The 16,742-nt window shown below is 43.9% G+C and overlaps 1 protein-coding gene across 1 annotated transcript in view; it reads right to left on the reverse strand.

The window, feature by feature from the left end:
* Positions 1-15,174, reverse strand: part of LOC129814833 (kinesin heavy chain-like) — a 139,548-nt gene extending 124,374 nt beyond the window's left edge. The window contains exon 1 of the mRNA XM_055867907.1: positions 14,550-15,174. Coding sequence (XP_055723882.1) covers positions 14,550-14,678 — 129 coding nt within the window. The 5' untranslated portion in view covers positions 14,679-15,174. The remainder of the gene's footprint in view (positions 1-14,549) is intronic.
* Positions 15,175-16,742: the final 1,568 nt, after the last annotated feature.

The following is a 16,742-nucleotide window of genomic DNA, read 5'->3' on the forward strand; positions in this document are numbered from 1 at the left end:
ATTACCGTTGCGAGGTTAACACCACTGAGCCTTTTTCTAAAATGTTTTATGAGATTGGAGAACACATTGGGAGGGATCTTAGACCATTCCTCCATACAGAATCTTTCCAGATCCTTGATATCCTTCGTCTGCGCTTATGGCTTATAGACTGTCCGGACACTGAGATGGTCATTGCAAAAGTATCATGTTGTGGTCAATTAAACATTTCTTTGTGGAGTTTGATGTGTGCTATGGGGTTATTGTCTTGCTGGAAGATCCACTTGCAACCAAGTTTCAGCCTCCTAGCAGAGGCAACATAGCCTTGTACAAATCTTGCGAGCTTACATTCTGTTTTGCTACACGGATACATTTATAATATAATTCTACTTGGTTAATGTAGTATACTATAATTGCAGCAGCCTCAAGTGCCATAGGTATAGCTGCTCAAATACAATTAACTGTGACATAACCAGCCAACCCGACATGCAGGGTGAGCCTGAAGAGCGAGATCTGCCCTGCTGTTTACCCAGTTCAACTTTTCCCTCTCTTACCGGCCGGGGTCCAAGAACGTCAAGCCAGATGCCCTGTCTCGCCGCTATAGCCCCACGGTTACCACCCCGGAGCCCGAGACCATCCTTCCTACCTCGTGCCTGGTGACTGGCACTCAGCTGGGGAATAGGGAAGCAGGTCCGGGAGTCGCAACGGTCCCAGCCGAACTCTGGGGGGGCCCAGATAACTGAATGTTTGTGCCTGACGCTGTCCACTCCGCGGTCCTGGATTGGGCCCATTCCTCCAGGCTTGACTGCCACCCAGGCTCCCATCGGACCCCGGCTCCCCGGTATCGTCTCGGGCAGAAGGTATGGCTATCCGCCCGGGATCTGCCCCTCTGGGTGGAATCCCGCAAACTCTCCCCCCGGTTTATCGGCCCGTTTCCCATCTCCAAGATTATTAGCCCCCTGCTGTTCGTCTTCTGTTGCCCCGTACCCTTCGTATACAACCCACCCTTCATGTGTCCAGAGTTAAACCCATGTCTCACAGCCCTTTGTCCCGTTGGATTAATAAACTGTTGTTAATTCGACGTTGTCTGCATCTGGGTCTTATCTTGAAACGTGATAGTGGCTGGCATGGCCAGCACACGTGAGATTTGGTTCTGCGTCCCTCATGAGATTTAATGGGCATATGAATTGCCCCAAGGGGACAAATAAAGTTGTTTGAATTAATTATTTTCAACTCACAGCAAAGGGAAAGTATATACTCCATCTGTCTGAGAAAATTAAAGGAGAAACATATGGATCTTTCAGCAGGCAGGTGACTCAGAGGGTAAAAATACTGTATGACAGCAAGCTGCAGTATGTAAGCCAGTGGCATACAAAGAGAAATATAGAAGTAAGCTATATGTAAGCCACTGGATAAATGTAGCCTACAAAGAAAACCTAAAATCGAAAAACCCTGAGCCTTCCACTTAGGGACAAGGATTGAGCAGCCAGCAAGGTGAACAGAAAAACTCTTCAGTAACATTCACAGGCAAGGTTTGCAATTTCATGTGGTTTTAGGAAGCTACTTGTCTTCGTCCCCCATCAGGCCTTGTATAGCCTATGTGAGATACTGATGGCAACAACAGCAACAGCAATCGCAAACCAATTCAAACCAAAAGCAAATCAATTCAAGAAACTATTCAATAAATGGAAACTAAATCGAAACGCTACCTCCCACTGCACTTCAAGGCCACGATAATGGGGAGAGCTGCTGTCTGAGCATGAGCTATGTTGAATGCTTGTGGGGAGCCATCGTGTGAAAAAGGTGTGTGTGTCACGCTACGACCCAATACAAACAAGAACACAGAGGTTATTTTGTGTGTGTGTGTTGGAGTGTGTGCGTGCGTCTGTCTCTGTGTGTGCATGTATGCTTCTGTCTACACCGCTGTTAACAAGAACACTCAGATACCCAAGTCAGAGTACACCCTCTGCATACTCCACTGTCCCCAGGATGAGATGAGAATATTCTTGCCAGAGGAACAGCGGCCGGGGTCCCACAGGCACCATTCAATTTACCCTGCTGCTGTATGCTGATGAAGAACTGGAGAAACACCGGTGACATGACTCATCCGCACATGAACCGAATTATTGACCTATGTGATTCCGGCAGGAAATGAACACACAATCTTTACTTTGCTAGTGGCGTCATGGCCTTACCAACTGAGCCTCGCACAGGACAACGGAGGTAGCAAGGCCAACAATGACAATGACAATCCACCACCATTTTAAGACCATCAAAGCGACACTGTCAATTTTTGTTTTCACTAACCGCCTGATGGCTTTGCTGTGACACACACAAATGGTCCCTTGTGTCTCTGGTTGTCTGTGATGTTCCTAATCCTAAATGAATCTGATGGCTGTATCGTAGCCCTACTACTCTTTACGGACATACGCCACACACACTTTCTTTCTTTCTCTCTCTCTTTCTCTCTCTCACACACACACACACACACACACACACACACACACACACACACACACACACACACACACACACACACACACACACACACACACACACACACACACACACACACACACACACACACACACACACACACACACACACACACACAATCTCTCTTCACTGACAGATTCCCTAGAAGAGATCCGTCCCAGTGGCTGAGACATATGTGGAGGGAATAGGATACACACATGCATTTGTATGATAGCCAACCAACAACACACATCCAGTGCAATAAGCTTCAGGGAGACCACAAGTGCTTTTGATAGCTTCCTGCAGGAGAAGCAGGAGAGGAACAGAGTGGGTGTGTGGTACTTGGAATTCATTTTAAATGTAATTAAATAGGCAATTTTCCTGGATATTATCTTTGTGGTATTGTCAGCCTTTGGTTTACACACTGCTACAGTACTTTGTATTTGTAGAATGGGTGGGGCTAAGAATTCATCTGTGTGTACACAATGCATTTCAATTATTATTATATTTTTTTTACAATGATAAGTAATATAAACATATTGGCCTAATGGCTGTTTTTTTTAGGGTAAATAATATGAATTCTACCATTTGCATTTGTGCTGTGTGATCAAAGTGTCCTCACTCATTCACTCTGTATGTTTCGCCGTCCTTTCATGAATGATGATGTAGGCCTATGTACTATAATATAAAATCAATACAACACTCATAATTACACCAGGCTGATGTATGATCAGATCATAGACTATATAAAGATGAATGGACCACAAAGATACACTCTAGTTTACAGTAAAAGTCCTGTTAATTCGAGATTACATCCAAGATGTTATAAAAGCCGTGTTATTTTTTAAATGTTTTAATTTTTATTTCAGCTTTATTTAACCAGGTAGGCTAGTTGAGAACAAGTTCTCATTTGCAACTGCGACCTGGCCAAGATAAAGCATAGCAATTCGACACATACAACAACACAGAGTTACACATGGAATAAACAAAACATAGTCAATAATACAGTAGAACTAAATAAAACAAAAAGTCTATATACAGTGAGTGCAAATGATGTAAGATAAGGGAGTTAAGGCAATAAATAGGCCATGGTGGCGAAGTAATTACAATATAGCAATTAAACACTGGAATGGTAGATGTGCAGAAGATGAATGTGCAAGTAGAGATACTGGGGTGCAAAGGAGCAAGATAAATAAATAAATACAGTATGGGGATGAGGTAGGTAGATAGATGGGCTGTTTACAGATGGGCTATGTACAGGTGCAGTGATCTGTGAGCTGATCTGATAGCTGGCGCTTAAAGCTAGTGAGTTAGATATGAGTCTCTAGCTTCAGAGATTTTTGCAGTTCGTTCCAGTCATTGTCAGCAGAGAACTGGAAGGAAAGACGACCAAAGTAGGAATTGGCTTTGGAGGTGACCAGTGAGATATACCTGCTGGAGCGCGTGCTACGAGTGGGTGCTGCTATGGTGACCAGTGAGCTGAGATAAGGCGGGGCTTTACCTAGCAGAGACTTGTAGATAACCTGTAACCCGAGGGCCAACCAACGAGAGCGTACAGGTCGCAATGGTGGGTAGTGTATGGGGCTTTGGTGACAAAACGGATGGCACTGTGATAGACTGCATGCAGTTTGTTGAGTAGAGTGTTGGAGGCTATTTTATAGATGACATCACCGAAGTCGAGGATCGGTAGGATGGTCAGTTTTACGAGGGTATGTTTGGCAGCATGAGTGAAGGATGCTTTGTTGCGATATAGGAAGCCGATTCTAGATTTAATTTTGGATTGGAGATGCTTAATGTGAGTCTGGAAGGAGAGTTTACAGTCTAACCAGACACCAAGGTATTTGTAGTTGTCCACGTATTCTAAGTTAGAGCCGTCCAGAGTAGTGATGCTGGACGGGCGAGCAGGTGCGGGCAGTGATCGATTGAATAGCATGCATTTAGTTTTACTTGCGTTTAAGAGCAGTTGGAGGCCACGGAAGGAGAGTTGTATGGCATTGAAGCTCGTCTGGAGGGTTGTTAAGACAGTGTCCAAAGAGGGGCCAGAAGTATACAGAATGGTGTTGTCTGCGTAGAGGTGGATCAGAGAATCACCAGCAGCAAGAGCAACATCATTGATGTATATAGAGAAGAGAGTCGGCCCGAGAATTGAACCCTGTGGCACCCCCATAGAGACTGCCAGAGGTCCGGACAACAGGCCCTCCGATTTGACACACTGAACTCTATCAGAGAAGTAGTTGGTAAACCAGGCGAGGCAATCATTTGAGAAACCAAGGCTGTCGAGTCTGCCAATAAGAATGTGGTGATTGACAAAGTCGAAAACCTTGGCCAGGTTGATGAATACGGCTGCACAGTAATGTCTCTTATCGATGGCGGTTATGATGTCGTTTAGGACCTTGAGCGTGGCTGAGGTGCACCCATGACCAGCTCTGAAACCAGATTGCATAGCGGAGAAGGTACGGTGGGATTCGAAATGGTCGGTAATCTGTTTGTTAACTTGGCTTTCGAAGACCTTAGAAAGACAGGGTAGGATAGATATACAGTGGGGAGAACAAGTATTTGATGCACTGCCGATTTTGCAGGTTTTCCTACTTACAAAGCATGTAGAGGTCTGTAATTTTTATCATAGGTACACTTCAACTGTGAGAGACGGAATCTAAAACAAAAATCCAGAAAATCACATTGTATGATTTTTAAGTAATTAATTTGCATTTTTATTGCATGACATAAGTATTTGAGCACCTACCAACCAGTAAGAATTCCATCTCTCACAGACCTGTTAGTTTTTCTTTAAGAAGCCCTCCTGTTCTCCACTCATTACCTGTATTAACTGCACCTGTTTGAACTCGTTAGCTGTATAAAAGACACCTGTCCACAGACTCAATCAAACAGACTCCAACCTCTCTACAATGGCCAAGACCAGAGAGCTGTGTAAGGACATCAGGGATAAAATTGTAGACCTGCACAATGCTGGGATGGGCTACAGGACAATAGGCAAGCAGCTTGGTGAGAAGGCAACAACTGTTGGCGCAATTATTAGAAAATGGAAGAAGTTGAAGATGACGGTCAATCACCCTCGGTCTGGGGCTCCATGCAAGATCTCACCTCGTGGGGCATCAATGATCATGAGGAAGGTGAGGGATCAGCCCAGAACTACACGGCAGGACCTGGTCAATGACCCGAAGAGAGCTGGGACCACAGTCTCAAAGAAAACCATTAGTAACACACTACGCCGTCATGGATTAAAATCCTGCAGCGCACGCAATGTCCCCCTGCTCAAGCCAGCACATGTCCAGGCCCGTCTGAAGTTTGCCAATGACCATCTGATGACACAAAAATAGCTTTTTAGTCTAATCTCCACTCGCCGTGTTTGGAGGAAGAAGAAGAAGGATGAGTACAACCCCAAGAACACCATCCCAACCGTGAAGCATGGAGGTGGAAACATCATTCTTTGGGGATGCTTTTCTGCAAAGGGGACAGGACAACTGCACCGTATTGAGGGGAGGATGGATGGGGCCATGTATCGCGAGATCTTGGCCAACAACCTCCTTCCCTCAGTAAGAGCATTGAAGATGGGTCGTGGCTGGGTCTTCCAGCATGACAACGACACGAAACACACAGCCAGGGCAACTAAGGAGTGGCTCCGTAAGAAGCATCTCAAGGTCCTGGAGTGGCCTAGCCAGTCTCCAGACCTGAACCCAATAGAAAATCTTTGGAGGGAGCTGAAACCTCTACATGCTTTGTAAGTAGGAAAACCTGCAAAATCGGCAGTGTATCAAATACTTGTTCTCCCCACTGTAGGTCTGTAGCAGTTTGGGTCTAGAGTGTCACCCCCTTTGAAGAGGGGGATGACCGTGGCAGCTTTCCAATCTTTGGGAATCTCAGACGATACGAAAGAGAGGTTGAACAGGTTGGTAATAGGGGTTGCAACAATTTCGGCAGATCACTTTAGAAAGAGAGGGTCCAGGTTGTCAAGCCCGGCTGATTTGTAGGGGTCCAGATTTTGCAGCTCTTTCAGAACATCAGCTATCTGGATTTGGGTGAAGGAGAAATGGTGGGGGCTTTTGCGGGTTGCTGTGTAGGGTGCCGGGCAGTTGACCGGGGTAGGGGTAGCCAGGTGGAAAGCATGGCCAGCCGTAGAGAAATGCTTATTGAAATTGTCAATTATAGTGGATTTATAGGTGGTAACAGTGTTTCCTAGCCTCAGAGCAGTGGGCAGCTGGGAGGAGGTGCTCTTATTCTCCATGGACTTTACAATGTTCCAGAACTCTTTGGAGTTAGTACTATAGGATGCAAATTTCTGTTTGAAAAAGCTAGCCTTAGCTTTCCTAACTGCCTGTGTATATTTGCTGCCTGTGTATAACTGTATAACTGCCTGTGTATATAACGCCATAGGATGTTTTTATGCTGGTCAAGGGCAGACAGGTCTGGAGTGAACCAAGGACTATATCTATTCCTAGTTCTACATTTTTTGAATGGGGCATGCTTATTTAAGATGGTGAGGAAGGCACTTTTAAAGAATAGCCAGGCATCATCTACTGACGGGCTATATCCCAAGATAATATTCAAGATGTTAAAAGAAGTGGCCTGTGTGGTCCAGCGGTGGCCTGTGTGGTCCAGAGTCGGCATGGGTTCGAATCCGGCCCATCGCCCTTAGAATCACCTTCCCTGTCTTTCTAACGCTTCACGATCTCTTCACTAAAGCAAAAAATAAATAAAAGGAGTGGGACTTTCAAAAAAAGACTCAAATGTTATAAGAATAAGATCCAAGACCACTCTTTAGATTATATCCAAATCCTCAGATACAATTAACTCTGTATAAGAATGGACCAGCTAGATCCACTCATGTTTACTGTAGAGCTCCTGTTATCCCACTGTATCATCTACAGTACATTGTAATAAGATAGAAACTCAGTACACTAAGATAATATCTTCACTTTACGATAAGATCTACAACATGTTAAAGTAAGGGGCGAAGGGTAGTCTCAAGGTTAGAGCGTTGGGCCAGTAGCCAACCCGTTGCTGGTTCGAATACTGGAACCAACAAGGTCCAAAAAAATCTGTTGCTGTGCTCTTGAGCAAGACAGTTACAGTGGCAAGAAAAAGTATGTGAATCCTTCGGAAATACCTGGATTTCTGCATATATTGGTCATAATATTTGATCTGATCTTCATCTAGGTCACAACAATAGACAAACACAGTCTGCTTAAACTAATAACACAAACAATGATAGGTTTTCATGTCTTTATTGAACACACCGTGTCAACAATCACAGTGCAGGGTGGGAAAAGTATGTAAACCCTTGGATTTAATAACTGGTTGACCCTCAGCAATAACCTCAACCAAACTTTTTCTGTAGTTGCGGCTCAGACCTGCACAACGGTCAGGAGGAATTTTGGACCATTCCTCTTTACAAAAGTTTCAGTTCAGCAATATTCTTGGGATGTCTGGTGTGAACTGCTCTCTCGAGGTCATGCCACAGCATCTCAATTGGGTTGAGGTCAGGACTCTGACTTGGCCACTCCAGAAGTTGTATTTTCTGCTGTTGAAGCCATTTTGTTGTTGATTGACTTCTGTGTTTTGGGTGGTTGTCCTGTTGAATCACCCAACTTTTGTTTAGCTACAATTGGCAGACAGCCTAACATTCTCCTGCAAAATGTCTTGATAATCTTGGGAATTAATTTTACTGTTGATGATAGCAAGCTGTCCAGGCCCTGAGGCAGCCCCAAACCATGATGCTCCATCCACCATACTTTACAGTTGTGATGAGGTTTTGATGTTGCTTGCTGTGATATTTTTCTCCACACACTATTGTGTGTTCCTTCCAATCAACTCAATTGTAGTTTCATCTGTCCACAGAATATTTTGCCAGTAGCGCTGTGGAACAACCTGGTGCACTTTTGCAAACTTCAGACGTGCAGCAATGTTTTTTTTGGACAGCAGTGGCTTTTTCTGTGGTATCCTCCCATGAACACCATTCTTGTTTAGTGTTTACATATTGTAGACTCGTCAACAGAGATGTTAGCATGTTCCAGAGATTTCTGTAAGTCTGTAGCTGACACTCTAGGATTCTTCTTAACCTCATTGAGCATTCTGCGCTGTGCTCATGCAGTCATCTTTGTAAGACGGCCACTCCTAGGGAGAGTAGCAACAGTGCTGCACTTTCTCCATTTATAGACAATTTGTCTTACCGTGGACTGACGAACATCAAGGCTTTTAGAGATACTTTTGTAACCCTTTCAAGCTTTTTGTAAGTCAACAATTCTTAGGTCTTCTGAGATCTCTTTTGTTTGAGGCATGGTTCACATCAGGCAATGCTTCTTGTGAATAGCAAACTCTAATTTTGTAAATGTTTTTTATAGGGCAAGGCAGCTCTAACCAACATCTCCAATCTCGTCTCATTGATTGGACTCCAGGTTTGCTGACACGTGACTCCAATTAGCTTTTGGAGGAGTCATTAGCCTAGGGGTTCACATACTTTTTCCAACCAACCAATAATTTGTGTTTTTAGTTTAAGCACACTATGTTGGTCTATTGTCTATTGCTAGATGAAGATCAGATCAAATTTGATGATTTGATGATCCCGGTTATTCCAAAGGGTTCATGTACTTTGTCTTGCCACTGTAACCCAAATTGTGGGTGTTTCAGGGGGAGTTGGGATATGCAAGAAACACAGCTGTGTGTAACAGGACAAACATGGACCTCCCGAGGGCGCAGTGGTCTAAGGCTGTGCTAGCGGTGCCACTAGAGATTCTGGGTTTTAAGTCCAGGCTCTGTCGCAGCCGGCAGCGACCAGGAGACCCATGGGGCGGTGCACAATTGGCCAAGCATCGTCCGGGTTAGGGGAGGGTTTGGCCGGCAGGGATATTCTTGTTCCATCGCGCACTAGTGACTCCTATGGCGGGCTGGACACAGTGCACGCTGACACGGTCGCCAGGTGTATGATGTTTCCCCTGACACATTGGTGTGGCTGGCTTCTGGGTTAAGTGGGCATTGTGTCAAGAAGCAGTGCGGCTTGGTTGGGTTGTGTTTTGGCGGATACACAGCTCTCGACCTTCGCCTCTCCTGAGTCCGTACGGGAGTTGCAGCGATGAGACAAGACTGTAACTACCAAATGGATTGAACGAAATTGGGGAGAAAAGGGGGTTTAAAAAAGATATATACTAAAATAAAAATACACAGAACCAATATACTGAACAAAAATATAAACACAACGTGTATGGTTCATGAGCTGAAATAAAAGAGCCCAAAAATGTTCCAGAAGCACAAAAAACATTTATCTCAAATGTGGTGCACAAATTTGTTTACATCCCCGTTAGTGAGCATTTCTCCTTTGTCAAGATAATCCATCCACCTTAAAGGCATGGCAAATATAGAACTTGATTAAACAGCATGATCATTACACAGGTGCACCTTGTGCTGGGGGCAATAAAAGGCCACTCTAAAATGTGCAGTTTTGTCACACAACACAATGCCACAGACGTCTCAAGTTTTGAGTGAGCGTGCAATTGGCAGGATAACTGCAGGAATATCCACCAGAGCTGTTGCCAAGGAATTGAATGTTGATTTCTCTACAATAAGCTGCCTCCAATGTTGTTTTAAAGAATTTGTCAGTACGCCCAACCGGCATCAAAACCACAGACCACGTGTAACAACGCCAGACCAGGACCTCCACAACTGGCTTCTTCATCTGCGGGATCATCTGAGACCAGTCACCCGGACAGCGGATGAAACTGTGTGTTTTATACACCAAAGAATTTCTGCACAAACTGTCAGGGAAGCTCATCTGCGTGCTCGTCGTCCTCACCAGGGTCTTGACCTGACTGCAGTTCAGCGTCGCAACTGACTTCAGTGGGCAAATGCTCACCTTTGATGGCCACTAAATCAAATCAAATCAAAGTGTATTTGTCACGTGTGCCGAATACAACAGGTATTACAGTGAAATGCTTACTTACAGGCTCTAACCAATAGTGCGAAAAAAAGGTGTGTGTGTGTGTGTGTGTAAGTAAAGAATTAAAACAACATTAAAAATACATTTGATAATAAGAGTAGCAAGGCTATATACAGACACCGGTTAGTCAGGCTTATTGAGGTAGTATGTACATGTAGGTATGGTTAAAGTGACTATGCATATATGATGAACAGAGAGTAGCAGTAGCGTAAAAAGAGGGGTTGGCGGGTGGTGGGACACAATGCAGATAGCCCAGTTAGCCATTTGGTTACCTGTTCAGCAGTCTTATGGCTTGGGGGTAAAAACTGTTGAGGAGCCTTTTTGTCCTAGACTTGGCACTCCGGTACCGCTTGACATGCGGTAGTAGAGAGAACAGTCTATAACTGGGGTGGCTGGGGTCTTTGACAATTTTTAGGGTATTCTTCTGACACCGCCTGGTGTAGAGATCCTGCAAGGCAGGCAGCTTTGCCCCAGTGATGTACTGGGTCGTACGCATTACCCTCTGAAGTGCCTTGCGCTCGGAGGCTGAGCAATTGCCGTTCCAGGCAGTGATGCAACCGGGTAGGATGCTCTCGATGTTGCAGCAGTAGACCGCAACCGGGAGGTCCGTGGGGGGGGCGACGCACAATTGGCATAGCGTCGTCCGGGTTAGGGAGGGTTTGGCCGGTAGGGATATCCTTGTCTCAGTATGTAATGTAAATGTAATAGAATGTATGCACTCTACTGTAAGTTGCTCTGGATAAGAGCGTCTGCTAAATGACTAAAATGTAATGTAATGTAAAATGTGTTCCTTTTGTCCAGGTGGGAAAGGGCAGTGTGGAGTGCAATAGAGATTGCATCATCTGTGGATCCGTTTGGGTGGTATGCAAATTGGAGTGGGTCTAGGGTTTCTGGGATATTGGTGTTGATGTGAGCCATTACCAGCCTTTCAAAGCACTTCACTACGGACGTGAGTGCTACGGGTCTGTAGTCATTTAAGCAGGTTGCCTTTGTGTCCTTGGGCACAGGGACGATGGTGGTCTGCTTGAAACATGTTGGTATTACAGACTCAATCAGGGACATGTTGAAAATGTCAGTGAAGACACCTGCCAGTTGGTCATAACATAAAGCAATCCTTCTGCCCCCCCCCCCCCTTAAAAGATCTAGATGCACTATTGTAAAGTGGCTGTTCCACTGGATGTCATAAGGTGAATGCACCAATTTGTAAGTCGCTCTGGATAAGAGCGTCTGCTAAATGACTTAAATGTAAATGTAAATAACATGCCCTGAGCACACGTCCTGGTAATCCGTCTGGCCCCGCAGCCTTGTGTATGTTGACCTGTTTAAAGGTCTTACTCACGTCCGCTACGGAGAGCGTCATCCGCAACAGCTGATGCTCTCATGCATGCCTCAGTGTTGCTTGCCTCGAAGCGAGCATAGAAGTGATTTAGCTCGTCTTGTAGGCTCGTGTCACTGGGCAGCTCGCAGCTGTGCTTCCCTTTGTAGTCTGTAATAGTTTGCAAGCCCTGCCACATCCGACGAGCGTCGAAGCCGGTGTAGTATGATTCAATCTTAGCCCTGTATTGACACTTTGCCTGTTTGATGGTTCGTCGCAGGGCATAGCGGGATTTCTTGTAAGCTTCCGGGTTAGAGTCCCGCACCTTGAAAGCAGCAGCTCTACCCTTTAGCTCAGTGCGAATGTTGCATGTAATCCATAGCTTCTGGTTGGGGTATGTACGTACAGTCACTGTGGGGACGACGTCCTCAATGCACTTATTGATAAAGCCAGTGACTGATGTGGTGTACTCCTCAATGTCATCGGAAGAATCCCAGAACATGTTCCAGTCTGTGATAGCAAAACAGTCCTGTAGTTTAGCATCTGCTTCATCTGACCACTTTTTTATAGACCGAGTCACTGGTGCTTCCTGCTTTAATTTTTGCTTGTAAGCAGGAATCAGGAGGATAGAGTTGTGGTCGGATTTACCAAACGGAGGGCGAGGGAGAGCTTTGTATGCGTCTCTGTGTTTGGAGTACAGGTGATCTAGAATTTTTTTCCCTCTGGTTGCACATTTAACATGTTGATAGAGATTTGGTAGAACTGATTTACGTTTCCCGGCATTAAAGTCTCCGGCCACTAGGACGCTCTTCATGGATGAATCACAGTTTCTTCTCTTATTTTTCACTTATTTTTTAAAAATCAAACTTAAAAAGCAAAGCACAGTTTAGATTTGATTTAAAAAATCTACATGTTTGTCACGTTCCTGACCTGTTTTCTGTTAGTTTTATGTGTTAGTTGGTCAGGACGTGAGTTTGGGTGGGCATTCTATGTTTTCTGTTTCTGTGTTGGTTTATTGGGTTGCCTGGTATGGCTCTTAATTAGAGGCAGGTGTTTGGCGTTCCTCTAATTAAGAGTCATATTTAGGTAGGCGTTTTCACAGTGTTCGTTGTGGGTGGTTGTCTCCTGTGTTTGTGTATATGTTTGCACCATACGGGACTGTATGCGGTTTGTTCGTTTTATGTAGTCTGTTCCTGTTCATTGCGTTCTTCACGTTATATGTAAGTTCGTCGTTCAGGTCTGTCTGCATCGTTTATTTGTTTTGTTTGTTTATGCAAGTTTAGTTTGTTTTTCCGTCGTGTTCAATAAATTATGTCATTTCACTACGCTGCGCCTTGGTTCGATCACTACTCCTCCTCGTCTGATGAAGAGGAGGAGGATTACCGTTACAATGTTATTCATGACATGGGACATACCAGTCGATATCAGATCAATCCAGGCCAATTAGTCCAACCCAAGCCAGATGATTTGTTGATGAAGTGATCAGTAAGTCAGTCTGACATAACAGTCTGATATTTATGGCCTGAGTTGCATCCCAAATGCACCCTATTCCCTTTTAAAGCTGCAACATGTAACTTTTTGGGTGACCCGACCAAATTCATATAGAAATGTGAGTTATAAATCTGACATTCTCATTGAAAGCAAGTCTAAGACGCAGTAGATATGTTCTATGTGCGCTATTTCTGTTTCTCGTGCTTAAATGTTGTCTTTTATTTTCGGGTTTATTACACCAGCTTCAAACAGCTGAAAATACAATATTTTGGGTTATGGTACAATGATTATCAACACTATACTTGCCTGTTTTGTCACATAAACTGAAATTAGGCAAACTACTCAAATTTGAGCAACCAGGAAATGGTGGAGCGATTTCTGCATAGTGCATCTTTAATGTACTACTTTTGACCAGGGCCCATGGGACACTATATAGTGAATAGAGTGCCATTTGCGACGTAGCCTTTGAAAATGTCAAGCCCATTGGATGTCCTTTCTGAAACGGATCACCATCGATCACCACAGCCCTATAAAGACATGCTAAGTGATCTGCGTTATTTGAGATGACAGATCTATCCCACTGTGCAAACACTGGTTGAACTAACTTGTTTCCATGTCATTTTCGACACACAAAAAATCTATGTGATGACGCTGAAACAACGTGAAAAACTGATTGACCTAAATCCAATGACATGGGGACATTTTTTGTTCATTTAACGTTGAATTCACGTTAGTTGACAACTCAACCAATTGTAAATCAAAACTAGACATTCAACTGATGTCTGTGCCCAGTGACCTATTGTCTCACAGGTCACACAATGAGCTCTTTCCCAATAATCGATAGGTTAAGCTTTGTTGGCTGATCAGAAATTATACATACATACAGCCTATTATGGTATACTAGGGTCTACCACTACCTGAATGGGTTGAATGCATGCAATAAGTGAATTGACAATTATTCCGGAAAACCAACATTAATTAATGAACTGCATTGTATATCTGAGTGAATGTAGGCTATAGGCTACAGCCATCAACTCCTGAAAGTGATGTGAGAACTTGATGATGACAAGGAGGGCTGGAGGAGGAGGATGACAATTACTGTCTGTACGGTTTCATCAAACCAGTTACTGGCAATACAACAAGACTGAACTTCAGGGAAACTGTGTCCAGACTTGACCAATAGTCAGAGGGTGATCATGTTTGTAGCGTAATGGGTTGTAAAGACCTAGGCCTAACTCCTGCGTCACCTTTTTGGATGATGCATCATCATCATAATCATCATCATCACTAAAATGAATGGCAACAAATCTGTCAAAAGAAGAATGAGCAGAAATAACAACTTACCGCGATGCCGACGGTGTCATCTCCTTGGAACAAGGGGATGAATTTGTCTCCACGGATAATTTCGGACTGATTCAGAGGACGGAAGCGACATAGCACTTTGATGTTACATTCTGCGCTAGCATCGGCCATTGTGAGAAAGGAATCTGATGTGCCTCCGAAAAGCAAAATATATATTTTTGAAACCAAGTTACTTTTTGCCTTAGACTATTTAATCTAACATAAACCCTATTGATGTCGACAATCTCTTTTCTTTTGCAATGGACAAACTGAGAGTTGGCAGGAATTAGAATTTTCTGCTTTTTGCTTAAGGCCAATTTCGATTTAAAACAAAATGGTTATGTACATCTCGGAGAGTTTGCTTGCTTCAAATAGCACACGAACAAATAAATATACTTGAATAGGCCAACATTTTCATAATAGTATGTCCATGCAGTCCGTTATAATTTAAATGTTAAGAGTATTCCAAGCGGCTCCGGCTCCAGACGGTCAGCTGTTGTAGTGAGAGGGATGCACGAGAATAGATTTTTGAAGCGTGCATATGCCGAACGCTTAGCATCAGCGGCAGGTCTCGTCTTTTGCACCGGGCGTGGTCTGCACGGATCCAAGCCAACGTTAAAGTGGTAGCCTACTCGCATCACTCTCATCAGCACCACTGACGATAGAGCGGTTGCCTATCGACCAAATCCGGTGTTATATTTTGTCTAACAGCCCCATCATGCGACCATTGCCCCATTTTTTTTAACAATTCCTTTGACATTTAATATTGAAAGGGATGGATATGCTATTTATTTAAATCGACTTAGGCTATTTAGGCTACTCACATCTAGGCTAGTAGGCCTGGAATAGGCTATACTTAGCCTAACAAACGTTTTGATTCACAATATGTTGTACCTTATTCTAATTGTTCATTTCATAAAAACATGCTTTTAGGATTGCATTCCCTAATCCAGGGTTCTCCAACCCTGTTCCTGGAGAGCTACCGTTCTGTGGGTTTTCACTCCAAACCGGTTGTAAAATTCATTGTATCAACCAGCTAATTATTATAATCAGGTGCGCTAAATTGAGTTTGGAGCGAAAACCTACAGGACGTTAGCTCTCCAAGAACAGGGTTGGAGAGCACTGGCTTATTAGGACCGTGGAAAAGTAGGTTTGAGTTTCGATATTCGCCAGATATTCGGAAATTCAAACTTCAACAGCTCGAGGACGTTTTGAGCTAAATACCTCAGGTTAGGCTCTTTATGAAGGGAAAAAAGTGTACAACATTGCACATGTCTTATTTTCCCGATTTCGATCCGAGTTTCATAATCACATGGAAATGGCGTAGGCAGTCTGACACACAGTCAATGCAACTAGTTAGGGACCGTCAACAAAGTGCATGATCACAATATTCACATTTCAAAAGCTCTTCAACCACATGACCTAACAACCTCATTTCAATTGTCCATTATGCCTTACATAGAGAGGCATGTTGAGCACCCGTTGGTTTTCTCATAAAATGCTACCAACATATTTATATATACATCGAGCAAAAATATAAACCCAACATGTAAAGTGAATGAAAGATCCCAGAAATGTTCCGTACACATAACAATCTTATTTCTCTCAAATTGTATGCACAAATGTGTTTTCATGCCTGTTATTGAGTATTTCTCTTCTGCCAAGATAATAATCCACCTGACAGGTGTGGCATATCAAAAAGATGATTAAACATCATGATCATTACACAGGTGCATCTTGTGCTGGGGACAATAAAAGGCCATTCTAAAAAGTGCAGTTTTGTCACACAACACAATGCCACTGATGTCTTAGGTTTTGAGGGAGCGTGCAATTGGCATGCTGACTGCAGGAATGTCCACCAGAGCTGTTGCCATAGAATTGAATGTTCATTCCTCTACCATAAAATGCCTCCAACATTGTTTTAGAGAATTTGGCAGTACGTCCAACCGGCCTCACAACCGCAGACCACGTGTAACCATGCCAGCCCAGGACCTCCACATCCGGCGTCTTCACCAGCGGGATTGTCTGAGCCCAGCCAAACGGACAGCTGATGAAAATGTGGGTTTGCACAATCAAATAATTTCTGCAAAAACTGTCAGAAACTGTCTCAGGGAAGCTCATCTTTGTGCTCGTCATCCTCACCAGGGTCTTGACCTGACTGCAGTTTGACATTGTAACTGACTTCAGTGGGAAAAT

This window comes from Salvelinus fontinalis, chromosome 18 (genome assembly GCF_029448725.1).
Source record: "Salvelinus fontinalis isolate EN_2023a chromosome 18, ASM2944872v1, whole genome shotgun sequence".
NCBI lineage: Eukaryota > Metazoa > Chordata > Actinopteri > Salmoniformes > Salmonidae > Salvelinus > Salvelinus fontinalis.